Source organism: Pelobates fuscus, chromosome 2 (assembly GCF_036172605.1).
Source record: "Pelobates fuscus isolate aPelFus1 chromosome 2, aPelFus1.pri, whole genome shotgun sequence".
Lineage (NCBI taxonomy): Eukaryota > Metazoa > Chordata > Amphibia > Anura > Pelobatidae > Pelobates > Pelobates fuscus.
Genome location: NC_086318.1, coordinates 282,155,185 through 282,177,707, shown reverse-complemented (window position 1 = coordinate 282,177,707; position 22,523 = coordinate 282,155,185). Strand labels below are relative to the sequence as shown.

Genomic DNA, 22,523 nt, shown 5'->3' with positions numbered 1-22,523 from the left:
GAAATGGCGAATCTGAAGACATTGATAGAGTGATAGCCATGCTCATAAAGGTAAGATTGGAAATTCAATATGTGTGTGAGAGATGCTGAAACGGGATGGGTGTTCCTTCCTACAAAACTAGCGAAACCAAATCTGCCAAGCAGAGATGTAGACTCGTCAAGTCCTGGGGGCCAGTGAGTCCCATAAGACTGATTGAGCCATGTTCGAAAGTCCTGCAACATGCCAGGAACCCCTGAAACTGTCCAGTCTATCAGCTGTAGATAATCCTGAAGGGCGAGTGAATGGAATTCGCCTGCTGGATTCCGGAGTAGATCCTGATAACGAGGTAACAGCTGATGGAGATCCACTAACATTAGAATGTTGTCCAAGTAGATGATGGACCGATTTCCTTGTGATCAGAGTAGTGCCATGGTTGTGGAAGCGGAATACCCTGCATAAGGGAGGATTGAGCACTGTTCAGAGAGGTAAATACTGAGACATGCTTGTTCAGGTCTCGCGTGAAACTATCACCATTTGCGCCTGGTCCTAGTTTTTTAGTACTGAGATCAATCAGTTTAACGTCTATTTTGTATAATGCGGCTTTGCGTCTGTCTGGAGAGAGAGCCACATTGGCGTCGCCTAAGAGAGCCACATTGGCGTCGCCTTTGAGCCCACAATCGCACCATGTGCGGATCGAATTCACCGCTCATGGGAGCTTTATAATCTAATTTGGATCAATGGTCTGGCAATATCCAAGAGCTCATCTTGGGCCGATTTGAGATCTTGTTCTATGCCTTTACACATGTCTTTCCCTGATTTAGTGAGGAATGTGACCTATAGAAGGTCAAATTCAGGAGTTAATGCTTCTTTACCCGTTATGGTGGGCAGAGGAAATTCAGCTCTTAATTTGTCTCTGATCTCTTTTTCTAAGGGCTTGCGGAGCCACATCTTACAGAAATTAGTTATATGCTCTGGTGGCGCCCATTTGACAGAGCGTGGGTGCCGAATAATTTGTGGGTTGAAAAAAGGGTTGCCAGATGCCGATAGACTGGTCTGGATTTTTTTTTTTTCAGAATCAGACTGCGTAGGTTGTTTAACAATGAGAGACTCTTTTACATATTCGAACAAAGAGGAAACTCTGGGCATATTCACCATGAGATCCTCATCTGAGTTGTCAGCATAATATTCATCCAGAACCTATAGGTTTTGGCGTGAAGCAAAACCCTCAAGGGCCTAAATCTTGTAGCACAGATGGTGCTAAGGATAACTTAACAGGTTTATCTGGTGCTTTAGCTTTGCCCGCTGAAGCGCTATCCCCTTTCCAGTGGCATTTGCTATGGGCTTTCACATGATCCAACATATGTGAATTTCCATTATCAAAATCTGCATGAGCAGAAGGTTGCATAACGCTTAAAAGTTGCTCACGGTAAGCTGCAATAACCTCTGCAATAGAGCCAAGCCTAAAGCTCATTGGAGATAGTGAGGTTTGGTTTTTCAGACATTGTTTATTTAAAATAAAACAAAGGTAAGCTTTATACTAATAACTAGAATACTGTAGCATAAATTGACTCTAATAAGTCAAATAGGTAAATAGCACTGGGATCACCCAGCCATAAGTATCCAATAATTTAATAATTTGGTGTTGACCCAGACGTTGGTGGGGTTACTACACAATAAAATAGAATAAAATGGGGGTCACACAAGATAAATAAAAGTGAGATCAGCCACTGAGTTTGTATAACATAGAAACATAGAATGTGATGGCAGATAAGAACCATTCGGCCCATCTAGTCTGCCCAATTTTCTAAATACTTTCCTTAGTCTCTGGCCTTATCTTATAGTTATAGTAACATGGTTTCCATCACTTTTCCCACTACTGAAGTAAGGCTTACTGGCCTATAGTTGCCCGACTCCTCCCTATTACCTTTCTTGTGAATGGGCACAACATTTGCCAACTTCCAATCTTCTGGGACTACTCCTGTTATCAATGATTGGTTAAATACATCTGTTAATTGTTTTGCTAATACACCACTAAGCTCTTTTAATAGCTTTGGGTGTATTCCATCAGGTCCCATTGACTTATTTGTCTTTACTTTTGACTTTAATTTATCCTTTTTCTTAACGGAGGTCCCTCTCCTTCATTTTCATCTGTAAATACCGAACAAAAATATTCATTGAGGCAGTCAGCTAGACCTTTATCCTCTTCTACATACCTTCCTTCTTTTGTTTTTAATCTAACTAATCCTTGTTTTACTTTTCTTTTCTCATTTATGTATCTAAAAAAAGTTTTGTCCCCTTTTTTTTTACTGACTGTGCTATTTTCTCTTCTGTGTGTGATTTGGAAGCTCTTATAACTTGCTTAGCCTCTTTCTGCCTAATCTTATAGATCATTCTGTCTTCCTCACTCTGGTTTTCTTTATAATTACTAAATGCTAACTTTTTGTTTTTTACTATATTGGCCACATCTGCGGAGTACCACAGTGGTTTCTTGAATTTTTTGCTTTTACTAACAAGCCTAATGCAATTTTCTGTTGGATTCAGTAGTGCAACTTTTAAATAATCCCATTTCTCTTGGGCACCATTTAAATTGCTCCAGTCTGATAATGACTCCTTTACACATATTCTAATTTTAGAAAAGTCTGTTTTTCTAAAGTCTAAAACTTTTGTTTTTGTGTGGGGTGACTCAGTCACTGTTCTTATATTAAACCACACTGGTAACAAGTGAAGGTCACCTGCAAGAAACTTGTTTTCAATAATAAATTGAACAAGTAAATATGCACAAGTGGGGTTCATCACAAACAATATGAGGAAAAGGTAAAATTTCTAGCAGAAGGGAGTCATCCAAAATTATAAGGCTCAAGACAAAAGAATATGAGGAATACAGGGATCACCTGTGTAATTATTTAAGTAATATAATTATGAAAATAATATTTACAGACCGTTTAATATGTGGTGGTCAGCCGCTATTAATTGTTTCCAGAGAAGGATCTGTGAAAGAGAAAGAAATTGCACTAAGTGACAGGCAATGTAACTAATGGTGTACACACTATTTTGCAATGTAATTTCATTAGGTGAACTTACCTGAAGAATCCAGCAAAGGGGAGAGCAGAGCTGTAAAAAGTCAGTTAATGGGGGCGTGGCCTGACGGCTCAACTGAACGGTCGCATGAGCTGTTAGCGTCTCCGTGAACCGACCCTCCACAGCGATTATTATAGCACTGTCTGCCTTATACAACACACAGAAACCCACAAAAACGGTATCACAGACATGGCATCGAAATCTGCCAAAAAATCTAAGCACAAACAAATCATGCTGCATGTCCAGGAGCTCTCCTAGCCGCACCTACAGACCCAAGATGGCGCCGAGACGCCGAGATCTCCAGCGGCATACTCCGACAACAGCGACCTCACCTCGGTCTCTGAACCAGCAGCAGCCCCAGCCACGGACCTTTCGATCCACCAGATGTTACAGGCCATGCAGGCCTCACTACAAGCTGAAAGGTCCAAAATGGTGCGTGAGATTAGATTGGACATCCAGGCATTAGGAGACAGAATGTCCCGTCTAGAAGATAAATCGGAGGAAATAATATCTGCGCACAACACTTTAGCAGATGCGTACACCGAAATGAAGGAGCAGCTGGACCGCCTAACGGAGAAAGTAGCGGACCACGAGGATAGAGACAGGCGCAGTAATTTCCGCCTCCGCGGCATTCCGGAGGAAGTTTTACCCCAGGATCTCCAGGCCTATGCCACGAGCCTCTTCCAACATCTAGTCCCAGACCTTACACAGAGGTACTTCCTCATCGACTGCATACACAGGCTGCCTAAACCGAAATCTCTGCCTGCGACAGTCCCGAGGGACACAATTGCAAAGCTGCACTACTTTACTACTAAAGACTGCATTATGAAAGCCTCCAGACGCACACAAGACTTACCGGAGAAATTTGCGAGTATCCAGCTCTTCACGTACCTCTCCGCATCCACGCTGTCAAAAAGGAGAGAATTCACCATCATCACCAGAGCCCTGCGAGACGCAAATGTCCTATACCGGTGGGGGTTCCCGGCACGCTTAATTGTCCGGCACAACGGCGTGGACCGCCATATTACCAACATGGAAGAGGGTAAGAGGTCCCTTGCTTAGTGGAACATTGCCCTCCCACCGCAACCTGACAGAGGCGCCCCACCTGAACGCCGGCGACCGACATGGAAAGTGCCGACCGACTGGAATGCAGCAGCTTCAGCTAAGTGACTTTCCCACAGACATACACCCTGCTTGTTTTTTCCGCACAAGGGCACATCAGCCCGACACTTTCACTAATTGGAGACTTTATTTGCTACATCTTATTTCATTTTTCCACACCCTTTCCTCCTAGATTTTCTCTGTTTCTTTACTTTTCTTAAGGGTTACCAAAAGCTTATTGCAGGATTTTCTTTATATATGATCCTAAACCGGTCGCTGAGAAAAAAAGGGGAAAAATAGATGAAAGATAAAATTGCTTATCGAGCCTCGTAGCTGTGACGGGACCCCCGAATATCGGGTCCCCCACCGCAGCGATGTAAGAGAACTGGAGCGTGTCTCACACCACGCACCTATGGTTAGTCATATGTACCGCCCCACACCACAAGGAACATTGAACTACTGATATAGCAGTAATAACAAGATACCAAAACTCCCCCACAGCCTGACCTTGCTGTAACGCCAGGTCACCTAATCAGAGACCAGAGCTAAGGGAAACAATGCCATAGAGCAGGCCCTAATTCCCGATAACTCCGAGGGCCGACCACTGTGTGGTTTGCCACAACTTTCCCCCTCAGGCTCAGAGGAGCCATGCTTTCACCGTCCCAGCCGCAAGGCCCTCTCTATGACATTTTTTTGTATATAGTTTTTATCACCCTGTTCTCCTATCGCGATATTTTCTCCTGGTACCCACCTCTACCCATCAAATCCCTTACCCCACTATTGTATCAACTATGGCTCATGACACCCTACGAAAAACAACTAAAAACCACCAAACAGTTTGGTCACACTACAACTCTTATAAGGTCCTACTGCACAAGTTGTGCAAACCGAATATCCGCCACTTCCCCGATAAAAAGGGAGATCAACCTCACACTGCATCGTCCTTACAACCCACATAGCAAAACACCACCGATACCCACACGACATATATCACGACACAGCAACTGTACCGCTTCTATCCCTTCACAACATGAAGGACATTCGCCCCGCGTCGAGCTCCAAACAGCTGCCCACTACCGTACGCACAAATGACACTCAACATACTGTCCTTAAACGTTAAAGGCTTAAATTCACCTCACAAACGACGACTAGCACTGGAAGAGGTGAAAAAGCCCAAATAGCGTTCTTCCAGGAGACACACTTCAAGTGGGGACACCGCCCCAAATTCTGTTCCAAATTATTCCCCCACAACTATCACTCATGCTTCAAGAAAAAAAAGAGATGGGGTATCCATACTGATAGGAAAATCTGTAGCATTTTCCTTAATCAAAAAAATACGCGACAAACAGGGACGATATCTCCTGCTCCAGTGCCTCATTAATAATGAGCCTTATACGTTTTTCAATATATACGGCCCACACACAAACCAGACAGAATTCCTGGATACCGTGTTCGCCCTGGCAAATCTGTACAGATTCGGGGAACTCATAATAGGGGGAGATACCAATTTCCTCCTAGACTGCACACTGGACACAACCTCAGCACATAAAATTACCACAACATCCGCACGCAAACTCAACAAAACTACCTCCTCACATTGCCACCAAATTCTAAACAATAACTTCCTAGATCCATGGAGAATTCTCCATCCCTTGGAACGAGACTACACGTTCCACTCTTCAGCGCACAACACTTATACGAGGATAGACAGGTTCCTCATATCTTCCATGACAATACATAAAGTTGTAACGACCCACATAGGCTTGATAACTTGGTCGGACCATGCCTCTATAACACTAACTATAGCAGAACAGTTCCCTGCATCGGGCAAAGGATCCTGGAGACTGAACGACTCCCTATTAATGGACCCAACACTCACGGAACAACTAAGAGCAGACATCACCTCATATTTTCACACAAATTCGACCCCAGACATAGACGTAACCACCATCTGGCAAGCACACAAAGCAGTCATACGCGGAATCCTAATCAGAGCAGGCAGCTATGCCAAAAAACAACGACTTAAAGACTACAATACACTAATCTCAGAGATGACAAACCTCACACACAAAAACAAGACAGCCCCCACACAACCCCTACAACCACCAACTTTTAACATTACAATCCAAACTCCGAGATATAGAATTAAAGAAAACGACCCATATGCCTTAGCGCTTTAAATATAACTTCTTTACGCAAGGTAACAAAGCGGGGGCACTGCTGGCAGCACGGCTCAAAGCACGCACCGCCAACTCAAAAATAGCCTACATCACCGATGACTCGAAACGAAAACTTACGAACCCACAAGACATAGTGGACGCGTTTGCATCCTACTATGGCACGCTCTATAACCTCAAAGACGACCCTGAAACTACACCACCCCCTAAATCTGCCATCAAGGATTTCCTGGCTAAGACGAACCTCCCCAAACTGACACCTGATGATATAACCTCCCTATCTGCACCATTTACCGTAAATGAAATAGAAAAAACAATTACGCAACTGCCTAAACACAAATCACCCGGCCCTGACGGCTACACTAATTTCTACTATCAACCATTTGCATCCACCCTATCACCTCACCTACTCATGCTATTTAACCACTGCTTTGAAAAAGGCTCACTACCCCCTGAGATGCTGAAGACTCACATTTCCTCCCTCCTGAAACCAGGGAAATCCTTAACGCAATGCCCCAACTTCAGGCCCATCTCCTTGCTCAACGGAGACGTCAAATTATACGCCGAGCTCCTAGCAAACCGCCTATCCAACATTCTCCCAAAGCTTACGCATGATGACCAATCTGGCTTATCAGGAAAATCCTTAATATCCTCGCACACACACATGCCAACCACGGAGAAGGCCTCCTCCTAGCGCTAGACGCGGAGAAGGCCTTCAACAGACTTAATTGGGATTATATGCGAATGGTCCTACAAGCATTCAGCTTTACCCCACCAATACTTTCCGGAATCATGGCCTTATACAACAGACCCTCGGCACAAGTGGAAAATGCGGGTTTCCTGTCCACCCCATTTAATATCACCAATGGTACTAGGCAAGGATGCCCCCTCTCACCACTGTTATTCGTCCTCTGTTTGGAACCGCTGGCATACATCATCAGACACCACCCTGGCATTAAAGGCATGTCAATAGGCCCACGCGAGTACAAACTATCTATGTTTGCTGACGACATTGTCCTGACGTTAAGCGACGTAGAAGCATCCCTGCCAACCCTACTGCAGCTTTTAGATGAGTATGGTAGATTATCGTACTATAAATTAAATCAAGCCAAAACCCAAGCTCTACCTGTAGGCCTACAGCGAGCCACGACCGCAGGGCTTGTTAAGGAATACAGATTTGACTGGAGAAAACACCACGTCACATACTTAGGGGTTAAGATAGCGCCCATGGTGTAACACATATTTCACTATAACTATAAACCCTACTGTGCAAATCGGATTGTAACAGATGGAAACCGCCATAAAACTGGATGGAAACCGCGGTAAAACTGTCTTGGTTAGGCAGGATCAACACCATTAAAATGGTCCTAGTCCCGAAGCTACTGTACATATTCCGCCTACTACACATACAAGTCCCGCCTTCCTTCTTTAAAAAACTCCAACAGATAATATCCCAATACATATGGGACTCCCGAAAACCCAGACTATCACACCGCATTCTACAACAAGCCACATCGAAAGGTGGAGTTGGTCTACCGGATATACACGCCTACTACAAGGCAGCTATTCTAGAGGCAGCAATAAAATTACACGACATCCCTGGTTGATCTCCTGTGGACCCCCACAATATATCGGCCCGAGGACAAATCCCTTTTACCGACCACTTTACTAACTATACACCACAGGGATAAACTACGTCACAAACACAATATTACACATAAATTCCATCCTCGCACGCCATTGACAGCACTAAAAGCAATCTCACCTTGGCTCTCGCTGCACTCATGGGTCAAACTGGGAATTACCCACATAGAACAAGTTATGCAAGGTAACCTCATTAAACCCTTCCCAGACTTACAGGAGGAATTCAAACTCACCAATTCTTCAGTGTTTCCTTACCTGCAACTCAAGAGTGTAATTCCCTTACATGTAACGCAAGGCCATACGCTTTACGACCCAGGCTCAAGGGAGATAGCAACACTGTATGACAGATGCTGGCAAACTCCCAACAAACCCAAATCATTAACCCTATGCTATCAGTTGACCCTAGGGGCCACAACCTTAGGCACCCCAAAATTTGTGACCCAATGGCTCACGGAGGGCACTGGCTCGATAACTGAAACTGAGGTGTTGGCATCCCCGCGGGCCCTCACAGGCCTTACACAGTGCTACTCCCATATAGAAGCCCACAAAAAGCTGGTATATAGGTGGTACTTAACACCCCAAATACTCCACTCCATGTACAACACAGTACCACCACACTGCTGGAGGTGTGGGACTGAAAGAGGCACAATGCTCCACATCTGGTGGACGTGTCAACGAATACGACCCCTATGGGTAGAGGCACAAACTGTTTTGCAGTCCCTGGGTATCTCATCGCCACCCATAGACACACAGGGTTGTTCCTCTCATACCCGCATTCAACCCCAATATATGTACGAAGCATAATGGCCATTGTTATCCTGGCAGTAAGAAATCTAATAGCAATTCAGTGGAAACAACCCCACTGTCCCTCCCGAACCCAACTACTAGATAAAATCCACCAGTATTACACATATGAGAACGTGTCAAACAAGACTGTCGCTCAACAAATTTTTTTCCAAACAGACTGGGCACCATGGGTGGACCTAAGGGACAAAACAACTAATGGTAACAATACTCTATGCCAATTAGGCGCTAGCCAGGAACGGATGCTAACGTTACCCCATAGCTCGCCAACCTCTTCCACCACACGCGACAAACTCTAGAATTCACGTCCCCTTACTAACTCATAAAGAACCGAATTGGCCCCTCTGTGGATACAAGCACGGCCAAGTCGCAAACTCCAGAAGGCCCTATTGCCTATACGCAATGGTTATCATACGCCATGGTTAAATAATGCTATGCACCACACTACACTAAGATATACACCTTCCCCCCCCTCCACCCCACCCACCTCCTCTCCATTGTTTCTTCCCAGTTGGAGGATCTTAAATGTCTAAACATGCAATACAATCCATTCAGGTACAAGAGGTTATTGGTCAACCAAATCAAGACAGTAGAACGAAAACTTTAATGTGATAAATGAAACTTTGATGCGATATACGAAATAACTATAAATGTGCACATACGACGCAACCTAGAGCGTTTCCGGCATCACCCTCTTACTTCCTGCCGTTCAGATACTAAGATAAGACCACAAAAGACAAACCCCATTGTACATTGTGATGGAATCGCTTGTTATACGAATTGTGATTCCCCCATCCCCCTCTTTCTTTCTGTATCCCATCTACTATATGAAAATAAAAATTGTCAATTTAAAAAAAAAGTCAGTTAATGCTGCACTTTCCCGGCAAAACGGGTGGGAAAGTACTGCGCATGCGTAAGATGAAACGGAGTAGAAAGGGCAGGAAGAACGTTCACATCACAAAACGTGATATAAGGCCGGGCAGAAGGATGATTAGGTGTCAAGGACATGTTAGAGATAACAAGTAAAAGTAGCAAGTGCCACCGTCGCATGCACGGCGCTGCAGCGGCGCTCCACAGAGGAGCAAGTTATAAGGCAGTGTCTGAGTGGAACACTAGTTAGGAGTAGAAACAGGGGGAAAAAAATCAAAAGATGTGAAATATGAAAGAAAACAGGCACTATTTAAGCAGTAGCCTGTGAAGTAATAAATCAATTATAATAACCAAATTAATTTGAATAAATATAATGGAAGACATAACAATAAGTGTAGGATTTATAATAAAGTCTTAATGTAGGAGACTAATTGGAAAAACTCACCTGGGAGGCAAGCAGCAAAGAAAGAGGAGTTGGGAGGAGCCTAATTACAATACATGCTACTGTCATGTTCTCTGATTGGTTGATTTTTATCTATTTATTGTTAACTGTTTCTTTGCTGCTGGAGGTTTCAGTAAAGAAAGATTAAGCAAAAGTGAAGCCTCCTGTCTTGCCATAAAATTGATAGCTGTGCTGCAAAGTGTCCTGTAATTTTTTTTTCAAATGCTGGTGTAACGACACCCCCAGGCATAAAAGGGGTTAACAGACGTTTAGTAGATCTTCCCTTCACAGCTACTGTAGACGCCAATCCACCGAACCGGAGAAGCATGTGAACAGCTGAACCGGAACCATACGAATGCCGTAAACAGACTAATAGGAAAAACCATATGAATAGTGTAACGGCACCCCCAGGCATAAAAAGGTTAAACCGCCGTTTAGTAATCTTCTCCTTCCAGAGACACAGGCACAGCTACTGCAGAACTCCAAACTCCCGAACAGGATACCAAGTAGCACTCCAAACTCCCGAACTGGAACCTCACGAATAGCTGTTAGCAGCTGAACAGGAAAAGCACCCAAGCGGCTTACACTCCTGGCAATCAGTCTCTAACAGCATACAGTAAATCCCCCCAAGAACGAGACAAAGCTCAGTGTTGAGGGTCAAGCAGTGAACAGACAGAGCTGTGGGTTTATTGTTCTTATATACACATTCTTACACATTAGTACCACCCACAAAACAACCAATAAACACGTACAATACACTCAGACACTCCCACACAAAATCCTCCCCTGTGCCTGTGATACAATTACTTTACACAATGGGTAATGTAATTATCACAGGTAGAGAAATACAGTTTTTCTACATTATTCATAACTTTAAAAGTATGCATCACATTCACATAAAACATACATTTTCAGAATCAGCATACACCAAATACAAGCATACGTCAAAATCATACAAATTGTTCCAGTGGTTCAAAAGATAGATCGTAGTGCTTTGTGACCAAATGAAGCATGGCTTTTCTGCCCAAAACCAGTTCCACAGAGTCTTCTATCCAGGAGATAATTGGGAAGTAATCCAATAATCTCCAAGGACAGAGGCAAAACTCCATTAAGCACATGGCAGTAAAAAGACAGTAAAATACACAAGGTTACATTTATTACATAAAATACAGACATGCAACATATCCCCAGATAGCTTAGATCTGAGCACACATTATTAATGAATAGCGCTCAGACCACACACATACAGTTCAATTGCCATGGAGCCAAAGTCTTTCCCATAGTCTTTCATTATACGAATGGGCTCCATGGCATAGCTATCTGGGGCATCACCGCTCAAACAGGGCAAGCACCGAATGACCCGGCTTTCATGTCTTTGCAGGGGAAAATCAAGCATTTCAACATGGGGCCATAGTCTAAAGGCAGCAGGCAGGCAACCAGGCTCCTCCAATGCACAGTGGCGAGATTGGTCTCGTCACAAATAGGTTTACACTCCTAGCAGTGAAACTGGAACAGCATACAATAAATCCCCCCAAGAACGAGACAAGGCTCTGTTTTGAGGGTCAAGCAGTGAACAGACTGTACTGGCACATACAGCCTCTTTTATTCCCAATTCACAAACATAGTACTGCCCACAGGGTTTTACAGAACAACCAATCAATCCATACAATACACACAGACACTCCCACACAAAATTCTCCCCTCTGCCTGTGATATGATTACTGAACACAATGGGTAATATAATTATCACAGGCAGAGGAATACAGTTTTTACAAAATATTAATAACTTCTAAAATATACATGCCATTCACATAAAACTTAACACATACATTTTCATAATCAGCATGCTGGAAATAAACGCATACTCAAAAATCAGGGCAATCGGTTCAGGGGTTAAAAAGTTAAGGGAAAGTCTTATTTGACCACATTTTCATGCCCAAAAGAGTTCCATAGATTTGGGTTGTGCGGTCGGTCAATTCCACACACAAAAATGTCTAAATCCCATTTGAATGCACGAACGGGACCGTTCGTGCAAATAGCCCAGTCTAACAGTGCGTTCGAATTGTCGAACGAACTTCGTTTTCCAGTCGAAGCGTCGAAGTTCCTGACGGTAACGGTCAGCGGTGTTCGTGCAAAGGTGTAACCGATTTTAGTTCCATAGATTCAAGGGCACGCACCGCTGACTGCGTTCGACTAAATTAAAATGGCCGCCGCCACCACGTGTTAAATTTTCGAATGGCGACTACTTCGGCACTTTGACGGTATTCGAAGTGCCAATTTAAAAGTACAAATCCTTTTTCTGGGAGTTAAAGGGCCAGCAGCAGCACAACAAAAATCCATTATGCCCAAATCTGTTATTTCAAGGGCCAAACCTCCTAGGGACCATAGTCCAGAGGCAACAGGCGCGCAACCAGGTTCCTCCAATGCAATGTGGCGAGATTGGTCTTGTCAAAGCTGGCAACTGACATATGCACACAACAACAGATACGCTCATTCAGAAACATACATAAAAACTTCCTGTCAGTGGTTCTAGTGTTGTGACTAGATAGTGTATATTTATGTTGCCCCATGTATTGTATATGTATGTATATTGCACATGGTGCCACCAAGGACAAGTTGTAGGTAAGTGTAGCAGGATGAAGGTGGTGAATGTGATAGAAGTTGAAGTGGAAAAGAAAGAGGATCCAGGCACTCCAAGTATCTTCAATTGTATTTATAAGTGAGACACCGCAACGTTTTGACCCCTTAAAGGTTCTTTGTCAAGCTTGACAAAGAATGCTTAGATCCTCTTTCTACCACTGATATCTACTCCCTGGGGCTGACGCTTGGTCCAGTTTAGCACCCGGATCTTCACATGATTGGAGTGCAGTTCGTTTTTTTCTCTTTTTGCAGAAGTTGAAGTGAAGTCAATAATATTAGAACATTCTTTATAAAATTTGACCCTGGCACAACAGGTTCACTTCATTGTGTATAACATCAGTTAAATGTATTGAATTGCAGTGCTGCTTTATACAGTTGAGTTAACAGTCATCCATAACATTATTTACTAAAGTGTCAATTGAAAGTGAATTTGGGCTAGAATAGCCAAATTTAATAATTTCTCCCACTTTAGTCATTTTGGCCAAACATTTTAAATTAATTTTGAATTCCTAGCAATTCACACTTTACTCACCATGTCAGTAATTAAATCCACATTTTTAATCACTAAACTTTACAGAGAATTAAATTATTTGTGTGTGATATGAATATATACTGCAAAGAAAGCTGCAATTAAAATTGCATTTTTATATGCCATATCTTATTTTGTCACACTTTCTTTTTTTTCTAAAGGAGTGGAAAGTTGGAAAGAGGAAAGCAGAGAAAGATGAGACGGTTGGATGTATGATATTTTCAGTGATGGAACCGGATGCCCCAGATCTTGACATGATAGAAGTGTAAGGTTTAATTTTGAAATATATAGTTAGATTATTGATCTTTAATATCCTGTTTTGTGCAGAAGGGGAGGCATTGAACCCGTTAGAAGGTAGTGCAAATTCCCAGATGAAAATCCTTCATGACATTATAAACGGCTATTATTATTATTATTATTATTGCCATTTATATAGCGCCAACAGATAGCGCTTTACAATATTATGAGAGGGGATTTAACTATAAATAGGACAATTACAAATAAACTTACAGGAACAATAGGTTGAAGAGGACCCTGCTCAATCGAGCTTACATTCTATAGGAGGTGGGGTGTAAAACACATTAGGACAGGAATTTGCAATCAAATAAGGTGGGCTGCCCTTTAGGAGAGGGCAAGAGACAGGTATGTGAGGTATGGGTTAGTCTTGGAGGCCATAAGCTTTCCTAAAGAGATGGGTTTTAAGGCACTTCTTAAAAGATGCAAGACTAGGGAGTCTGATGGCGGTAGGCAGGCTATTCCATAGGAAGGGAGCCGCCCGCGAGAAGTCCTGCAAGCGCGAGTTGGCCGTACGAGTGCGGACAACGGACAGGAGGTGGTCACGGGCAGAGCGGAGAGACTGAGAAGGGACATACCTATGGATCTGTGAGGAGATATAAGAGGGGCTAGAGTTGTTCAGTGCTTTATAGGTGTGAGTTAGTACCTTGAATTGACTCCTATAGCATACAGGAAGCCAATGTAAGGACTGGCAGAGGGGTGAGGTGTGAGAGAAACGACTAGAGAGGAAAATCAATCTAGCAGCAGCGTTCATTACGGACTGTAGGGGTGCAGTACGGCTATTGGGAAGACCAATCAGGAGAGGGTTACAATAATCCATGCGGGAAATTACTAGAGCATGGACAAGCTCCTTGGTAGTATCTGGTGCAAGAAAGGGGCGGATGCGGGCTATGTTTTTAAGATGGAATCTTCAGGATTTGGCATCATGCTGGATGTGAGGCTCAAAGGTGAGACCAGAGTCAAGTATGACGCCAAGACAGCGCGCTTGCAAGGATGGACTGATGTTGGTACCACAAACTTGAAGGGAGAGTAAAAGAGGAGGATCAGTATTAGGAGGAGGAAAGACAAGGAGCTCAGTTTTAGAGAGATTGAGTTTCAGAAAGCAGGAGGACATCCAGTCAGAGATGGAAGAAAGGCAAGCAGTGACACGTTGCAGGACGGCAGGGGAGAGGTCTGGGGAGGAGAGATATAGCTGGGTGTCATCAGCGTACAGGTGGTAGTGGAATCCAAAAGAGTTTGCCAAGAGAGGCAATATAAAGAGAAAATAGAAGGGGACCAAGGACGGAGCCTTGGGAGACTCCAACCGAGACAGGGCGAGGGGAGGAGGTATCATTAGAAAAGGAGACACTGAATGAGCGTAGGAAGAGATAAGAGGAAAACCACGAGAGGACAGAGTCACAGAGACCAAGCGATTGAAGAGTTTGAAGAAGGAGAGCATGATCAACGATGTCAAAGGCCGCTGAGAGGTCGAGAAGAATTAGTATGGAGTAGTGGCCTTTGGATTTAGCTGCGATTAGGTCGTTAGTAACTTTGATAAAGGCAGTCTCAGTAGAGTGGAGAGGGCGGAAGCCAGATTGAAGAGGGTCAAGGAGAGAGTTGGAATTGAGGAAATGAGACACACAGGTAAAGACAAGTCTTTCCAGAAGCTTTGAGGAAAAAGGGAGCAGGGATATGGGATGGTAGTTAGAGAGGGTGGATGGGTCAAGGGATGGATTTTTTAGTATAGGTACTACAGTAGCATGTTTAAAGTCAGCAGGGACGATGCCAGAAGAGAGCGAGCAGTTGAAGATGTGTGTTAGAGAAGGCACGAGACAAGTGGAGAGAGATCTGATAAGGTGAGATGGGACAGGATCGAGCGGGCAAGTGGTGGGGCGAGAGGAGCAAAGAAGAGCAGCCACCTCTTGGTCAGTAGCTGGGGAGAATGTCTGAAGGGTAGGAGAGGCATGATCTATGTGTGATTGAGAAACAGAAAGGCAAGGAGGGGATAATTCTTTCCTTAGCTGTTCAATCTTGTCAGTGAAGTAACATGCAAAGTTATCAGCAGTAAGGTTAGTTTTGGGGGTGGCCACAGCAGGGCGAAGAAGAGAATTAAAGGTGTCAAAGAGATGCCTGGGGTTGCGGGAACATGAACTAATGAGAGACGAAAAATAGCACTGTTTGGCAAGGGCAAGGGCTGCACTGTATGAACACAATATGAATCTATAATGGAGAAAGTCTGATTGGGTACGAGACTTCCTCCAGGAGCGTTCAGCACAACGGGAGCATCTTTGCAGGTAGCGCGTTGATTTAGTATGCCATGGTTGGGGGCGGGTCCTCCTTGAGGTGCTTGTTTGGAGTGGCGCTGCAGTGTTCAAGGCAGATGTAAGAGTAGAGTTATATATGGAGATGGCCAGTGAAGGACAGGAGAGGGAAGGGATGGACAGCAGTTGTGAATCAATGTCAGCTGACAACTGTTGGAGATCAAGAGAATTAAGGTCCCTCCTGAGTTGAGGGGGGTTAGGCTGAGGTTGTTGGGTGAGGGGGTACGTGAGAGCAAATGATCAGAGGTGGTGATCAGAGAGTGGATATGGAGTGTTGCAGATATTAGATACTGTACATGCATAAGTGAAGATTAGGTCAAGGGTATTGCCAGCTACATGGGTGGGAGAATTTGCCCACTGCGATAGCCCGAGGGAGGAAGTAATTGAAAGTAGTTTAGTGGCTGCAGAGGTCAAAGGTGGGTTTATAGGAATATTGAAGTCCCCGAGAATTAGGGATGGAATGTTAGAAGAGAGGAAATAGGGTAGCCAGGCAGCAAAGTGGTCAAGGAAGAGAAGAGTGGAACCAGGGGGACGTTAAATAACAGAGAAGGGTTAGCAGAGAAGGGTTTAACCCCTTAAGGACCAAACTTCTGGAATAAAAGGGAATCATGACATGTCAGACATGTCATGTGTCCTTAAGGGGTTAAAAAGGCGTATTGAGTGTATTTCAAATGATGGGAAAGAGATGGAAGAGGGGGTGGGAAGAGGTTTAAAAGAGCAGTGAGGGGAGAGGAGAAACCCAACACCACCACCTTTACATTCAGAGTTTCTTGGGTTGTGGGTAAGTTGGAGACCACCGAAGGACAAAGATGCAGGGGTGGCAGTGTCAGAGGGGGAGAGCTAGGTTTCTGTTAAGGCTAGTAAATCTATTGAACGAGAGATGAAGACGTCATGGACAGCAGTGGATTTAGTTATATTGCAAACAGAGCGTGCGTTCCAGAGGGCAGTATTGAAAGAGGATTTAGAGGAACATGAGCTGGGTATGAGATTAGTGTGGATCCTTGGGTTAGTATGTGCTGAGTTTGTTGAGAGGGGACCGGGGCTTGGAGAGACATCACCAGCTGCTAGGAGCAGAAGGATAGAAAGGAAGTGAAGGTGGGAGTAGGATTTGAAAGTTTTGTAGGAGGGTATGTATGTAGAGGATTTGGGAGGAGTTGGTGGAGATAGGCTGGAAAGGTATGTGTAGAGTGCATGGGATGAATAGAGAGGGGAGGGGAGTAAGGTGGAAGTAATGATGATGGTGTTGCCAGGGACAGGTGAGTGAAAGGATAGGGATATTTTAGTGATGAGAGAAGTTAGTGTTAAAGTGAAAAATCGAAGGGAGAACATTAGAGAAAATGTGTATTATATAGATATGTAGATCATATATACAAACACACAAATATCAATGAGTGTTTAAACCAATGTAAGGATGCAGTGTGTTAAATGAATTCAGGTGAGGAGAGGTTTAGTCTCTTGATTGGTGTGTTAAGGAAACCAGCTGATGTGCACTATCTATAAGTAAGTTGATGACCATGGGGTGGGATGGTGTGGGGTGGGCAATCTTCCAGATATGATACCTCTGCTCTGAAGATACAGCAGGACTTGGTTGCTTGGGAGTACTGGGTGTTAATGCTGTTTTAAGGGGCCCACTGAGAACTCACAGCACCTAACCCTGCAGGATTTGCAGAGGTACCTGGGTCCCATACAGCATTAAAACGGCTACACCCAGAACTCACAGCACCTAGCCCTGCAGGATTTGCCCTAAGCAGAGCCTGGGTCCTATACACCATTGAAACGACTACACCCAGAACTCACAGCACCTAACCCAGTATTTGCCCTAAGCAGAGCCTGAGTCCCATACACCATTGAAACGGCTACACTGAGAACTCACAGCACCTAACCCTGCAGGAATTGCCCTAAGCAGAGGTACCTGGGTCCCATACACCATTGAAACTGCTACACCCAGAACTCACAGCACCTAACCCTGCAGGATTTGCCCTAAGCAGAGGTAGCATCTCTGGATAATAATTTCCCACCTCTGCATGGTAATCATTACAATTATATATAGCTCAAATTCCTGCATTTCCTGACAAACCAATCATGTCCACCAAGTCCTCCACACTTAAAATAGCTTAATTCACACAATGAATACCTAACCCTCACAACCGCACCTACAATCTTAACAGCTCAATTCTCCATATCATTTCTCCATATCTTAAAAACACAGCACATATTCTCCTAATAATGTTCTCCCTTCTATTTTTCACTTTATCTCTCCCTTCCCTCACTAAAATATATCTATCCTTTTACTTACCTGTTCCTGCTGACACCATCTTCATTGCTCCCTCTCCACTTCACTCATCTCTGTATTCGTCACATGCACTTTTACAGCCTTTATCCACAAACCCCTCCAAAATTCCCTAAATATAAGCTCTCATCACAAACATTTAAATCTTACTACCACCTTCTCTTCCTTTTCATCCTACTGCTCCTGGCAGCTGGTGATGTCTCTCCAAACCCTGGTCCATCCTCTACTAAGCCAACTGGTGCTAACACCAGAAACCACAACAATCCATTCCATGTAACTCTCACTTCCATGTAACTCTCACTATAATTTCTCCTTTAAAGCTGCCCTCTGGAATGCACGCTCTGTGTGCAGCACTGTCAAATCAACTTCCATCCATGACCTATTTATCTCACACTCCCTAAACCTACTTGCACTAACGGTAACGTGGCTCTCTCCCTCTGATACTGCTACCCCTGCCTCACTATCTTTTGGTGGTCTTCACTTTACCACAACCTAAGACAAGCTGAGAATAAAGGTGGAAGTGTAGGATTTCTGCTTACACCCCACTGCTCCTTTAAAACTCTGCGCACCCTCCCCCCCTTCCCTCTCTTTCCCATCATTTGAAATTCATTCAATTCGCCTTTTCAAACAAATCTCTGCTAACATTGCCGTTATTTATCGTTCCCCTGGATCCCCTCTCCTCTTCCTTAACCGCTTTGCCTGGCTACCCTACTTCCTCTCCTAATATTACAACCCAAATTCTCGGGGACTTCAATAATCCCATTAACCCACCTTTGACCCCAGGAGCCTCTAAACTACTTCCAATTACTTCCTCCACCGGGCTATCGCAGTGGGCTCATTCTCCCACCCATGTAGCTGGCAATACCCTCAACCTCATTTTCTCTAATGCATGTACAGTATCTAATATCTGCAACACTCCATTTCCTCTCTCTAATCACCACCTCTTATCGTTTGCTCTCAAGTTCCCCTTCTCCCAACAACCTCAGCCTAACCCCCCTCAACTCAGGAGTTACCTTAATTCAATTGACCTCCACTAGCCGTCAGCTGATATTGATTTACAACTGCTATCCATCTCTTCCCTCTCCTGTCCCTCACTGGCCATCTCCATATTTAACACTACCCTCACCTCGGCCTTAAACGCTGCAGCCCCGCTCCAAACATTTACCTCGAGGAGGACACACTCTTAACCGTGGCATACTAAATCAACACGCTACCTACAAAGTTGCTCCCGTTGTGCGTAACGCTCCTGGCTCTTTGACATCTTTAACACTGTTCTTCGCCCTGCTGTGGCCACACCTCAAACTAACCTTACAGCAGATAGCTTTGCATGCTACTTTACCGAAGATTGAACAGTTAAGGAAAGATTTCTCACCACCTAGCCGTTCTCTTTCTCAACCACACGTAGATCATGCCTTTCCTACCCTTCAGACTTTCTCCCCGGCTACTGAACAAGAGGTGGCTGTGCTTCTCCTCTCGCCGAACCATTTGCCAGCTCGATCCTGTCCCATCTCACCTTAACAGATCTCTCTCACCTTCAACTTCTCTCTCTTCTGGCGTTGTCCCTGCTGACCTTAAACATGCCACTTTAGTACCTATCCTGAAAAAAACATCTCTTGACCCATCCTCTCCCTCTAACTATCGTCCCATATCCATGCTCCCTTTTTCCTACAAGCTTTTGGAAAGTCTTTGCCCGTGTATCTCACTTCCTCAATTCCAACGCTCTCCTTTACCCTCTTCAATCTGGCTTCTGCCCTCTCCACTCTACTGAGACTGGTCTTATCAAAGTTACTAATGACCTAATCGCAGCTAAATCTAAAGGCCACTACTCCATACTAATTCTTCTTGACCTCTCTGCTGCCTTTGACACAGTTGATCATGCTCTCCTTCTTCAAACTCTTCAATCACTCGGTCTCTGTGATTCTGTCCTCTCTTGATTTTCCTCCTATCTCTCCCAACGCTCATTCAGTGTCTCCTTTTCCAATGACACTTCCTCCCCTCGTCCTGTCTCGGTTGGAGTCCCCCAAGGCTCTGTCCTTGGTCCCCTTCTATTTTCTCTTTATACTGCCTCTCTTGGCAAACTCTTTTGGATTCCACTATCACCTGTACGCTGATGACACCCAGAAATATCTCTCCTCCCTGGACCTCTCCCCTGCCGTCCTGCAATGTGTCACTGTGGCGAAACCGACCTCGCCACGTGTCCTTGGAGCGGGCTGCTTGCCCGCCTCTTGCCTTTGGACTATGGACCCGACTTTATGTGAATGTGTTAACCCAGATAGCTTTTATGTGAATTGGATGTATGGTTTTATAGTTATGAATGTTGGTTAAAAAGTATGTTTTAAACTGTATGTATAATTGGATTACCTCTCAGGCTAAGGGGAGGGAATCTGTGGGATGTAACCATTGTGTGATTTGTGTATTGTAAATCCCTCCCTTGCATGGGAGAATCCTTTATAAGACAGTGTGTGAATAAATCTTGAGTTCCTGTTTTAACCCTCAAAGTGTAGTGTCGTCTCATTCTTGGGGGAGGATTTATTGTATGCTGTTCCAGTTTGACTGCTAGGAGTGTAAACCTATTCGTATGGTTTCCTATTCAACTGTCTACAGCATTCATATGCTTGAGAGGATTTATATGCTTCTTCGGTTCGGTGATTGTGGTGTCTGTCAGAGTGCTTGGAGTCCTCAGGAAGTGCTAGGAGCATCCTTTACCGGAGGTACCCAGTCGGGGTGCGATCCGTCAGTGGTGGGATGGCGTCCTAGTGCGAGGTAAAGCAGCTCAGAGACGCCGTTTGAATTTACAAATTGAGGGCAATGCTAGCACTCGTGCAGCACCCCTGGGAGCAGACAAGTATGGAAGGCTCTGGCTCTGGAAATGATTGGCTGGCCGAGGTGAGGCAGCGAGTGGCCGAGTATGGGGATGATGTACACATGGAGACACGCCGGGTGATCTGGAACCAGGTCATGGACGAGCGGAACACAAGGCTGGGCCGAGAATTCCGGCTGGCGAAAGAGAGGAAGTATGCTCAGCAGCAGGAGCGTTACAGCAGCCGAGTAGAGGCTTCATCCGAGGAGGTTAGCCGTCTTTCCCTGAGGCGGCGGGAGGAACCCGAGTTGCCAGGTGGGGAAGCAGGTGGCCCTTACTCACAAATGTTGAGGGGCCTCACGGACTGGTCCTGGGAAGACCCACAGATGGCAGGTGGAGATGGGACTGCGGTCTCTCTACCGGCCCTACAGGGATGCTGGGCAGTCGGCCCAGATCCCCAGCGGCAGTGTGCACTACAGGGAGCTGAAGGTGCCATCCTTGCTCCCCAGCGGCAGTCTAGCACACCAAGGGGAGACAGTAAGCCCCACAACAGTGCAGATGGGACCGCAGTCTCTGTACCTACACCACTGGGGATAAGGACAGTCTGTCCTGATCCCAACAGCAAGACAAGGTATTGGAAGGGGAGGCAGTCGGTTTCCCCCTCCAGCAGAGAGAGCGTCAGGGAGAGGAGCCTGTTACCCCCTCTCCCCAGCAGCAGTTTACAGTGCAGAGAGAGGAGTTTGTTACCCCTCTCTCCAGCGGCAACATAACCCACCAAGGGGAGATGTTAAGCCCCACAACAGTGTAGATGGGACCGTAGTCTCTGCATCTGCACCACCGGGGATAGGGGCAGTCTGTCCTGTTTCCCAACAGCAAGCCAAGGTATTGGAAGGGGAGGCAGTCTGTTTTCCCCTCCAGCAGAGAGAGCGTCAGGGAGAGGAGCCTGTTACCCCCTTTCCCCAGCGGCAGTTTACAGTGCAGAGAGAGGAACTTGTTACACCCTCTCTCCAGCGGCAGCCTAACCCACCAAGGGGAGATGTTACACCCCCCAACGATGCAGATGGGACCGTAGTCTCTGCACTTGCAGCACAAGGGGTAAGGATGGTCGGTCGGTCCTGTCCCCCAGCCACAGAGCGGTGTATCCAGAGGGGAGACAGTCGGTCTCCCCCTCCAGCAACCAGGCTCCAACCAGGCTACTTCCGTGGTAGTGCTGGCACCAGAGCAGAGTACCGCTGGTCTCTGCCCACTCAGCAACCCACCAAGGCAGTCTACCAGCCCCCCGCACATCCGTGGAGAGGCACCTGGACATGGACAAAGTTCTCCTCTACTCAGGTGTAGTAACCAGTTATTGTGGGTGGGCTGTACTGCTGTTTCTGTTTTGTGGGTGGGTTGCTGGACTAACCAGGGCACTGACCGGCAGGAGGTCAGATACCCTGTTGGTCTAGATGGTAAAGGGGAGAAATGTGGTAAAACCGACCTCGCCACGTGTCCTTGGAGGGGGCTGATTGCCCGCCTCTTGTCTTTGGACTATGGACTTTATGTGAATGTGTTAACCCAGATAGCTATGCCATGGAG

The 22,523-nt window shown here is 45.3% G+C and overlaps 1 protein-coding gene across 2 annotated transcripts in view; it reads left to right on the top strand.

Annotated features, from left to right (window-relative positions):
- Window positions 1–22,523, top strand: part of SNX9 (sorting nexin 9) — a 456,733-nt gene that overhangs the window by 337,077 nt on the left and 97,133 nt on the right. For both annotated transcript variants that reach the window (XM_063443408.1, XM_063443407.1), the window contains one exon: window positions 13,426–13,529. In XM_063443408.1, coding sequence (XP_063299478.1) covers window positions 13,426–13,529 — 104 coding nt within the window. The remainder of the gene's footprint in view (window positions 1–13,425; window positions 13,530–22,523) is intronic.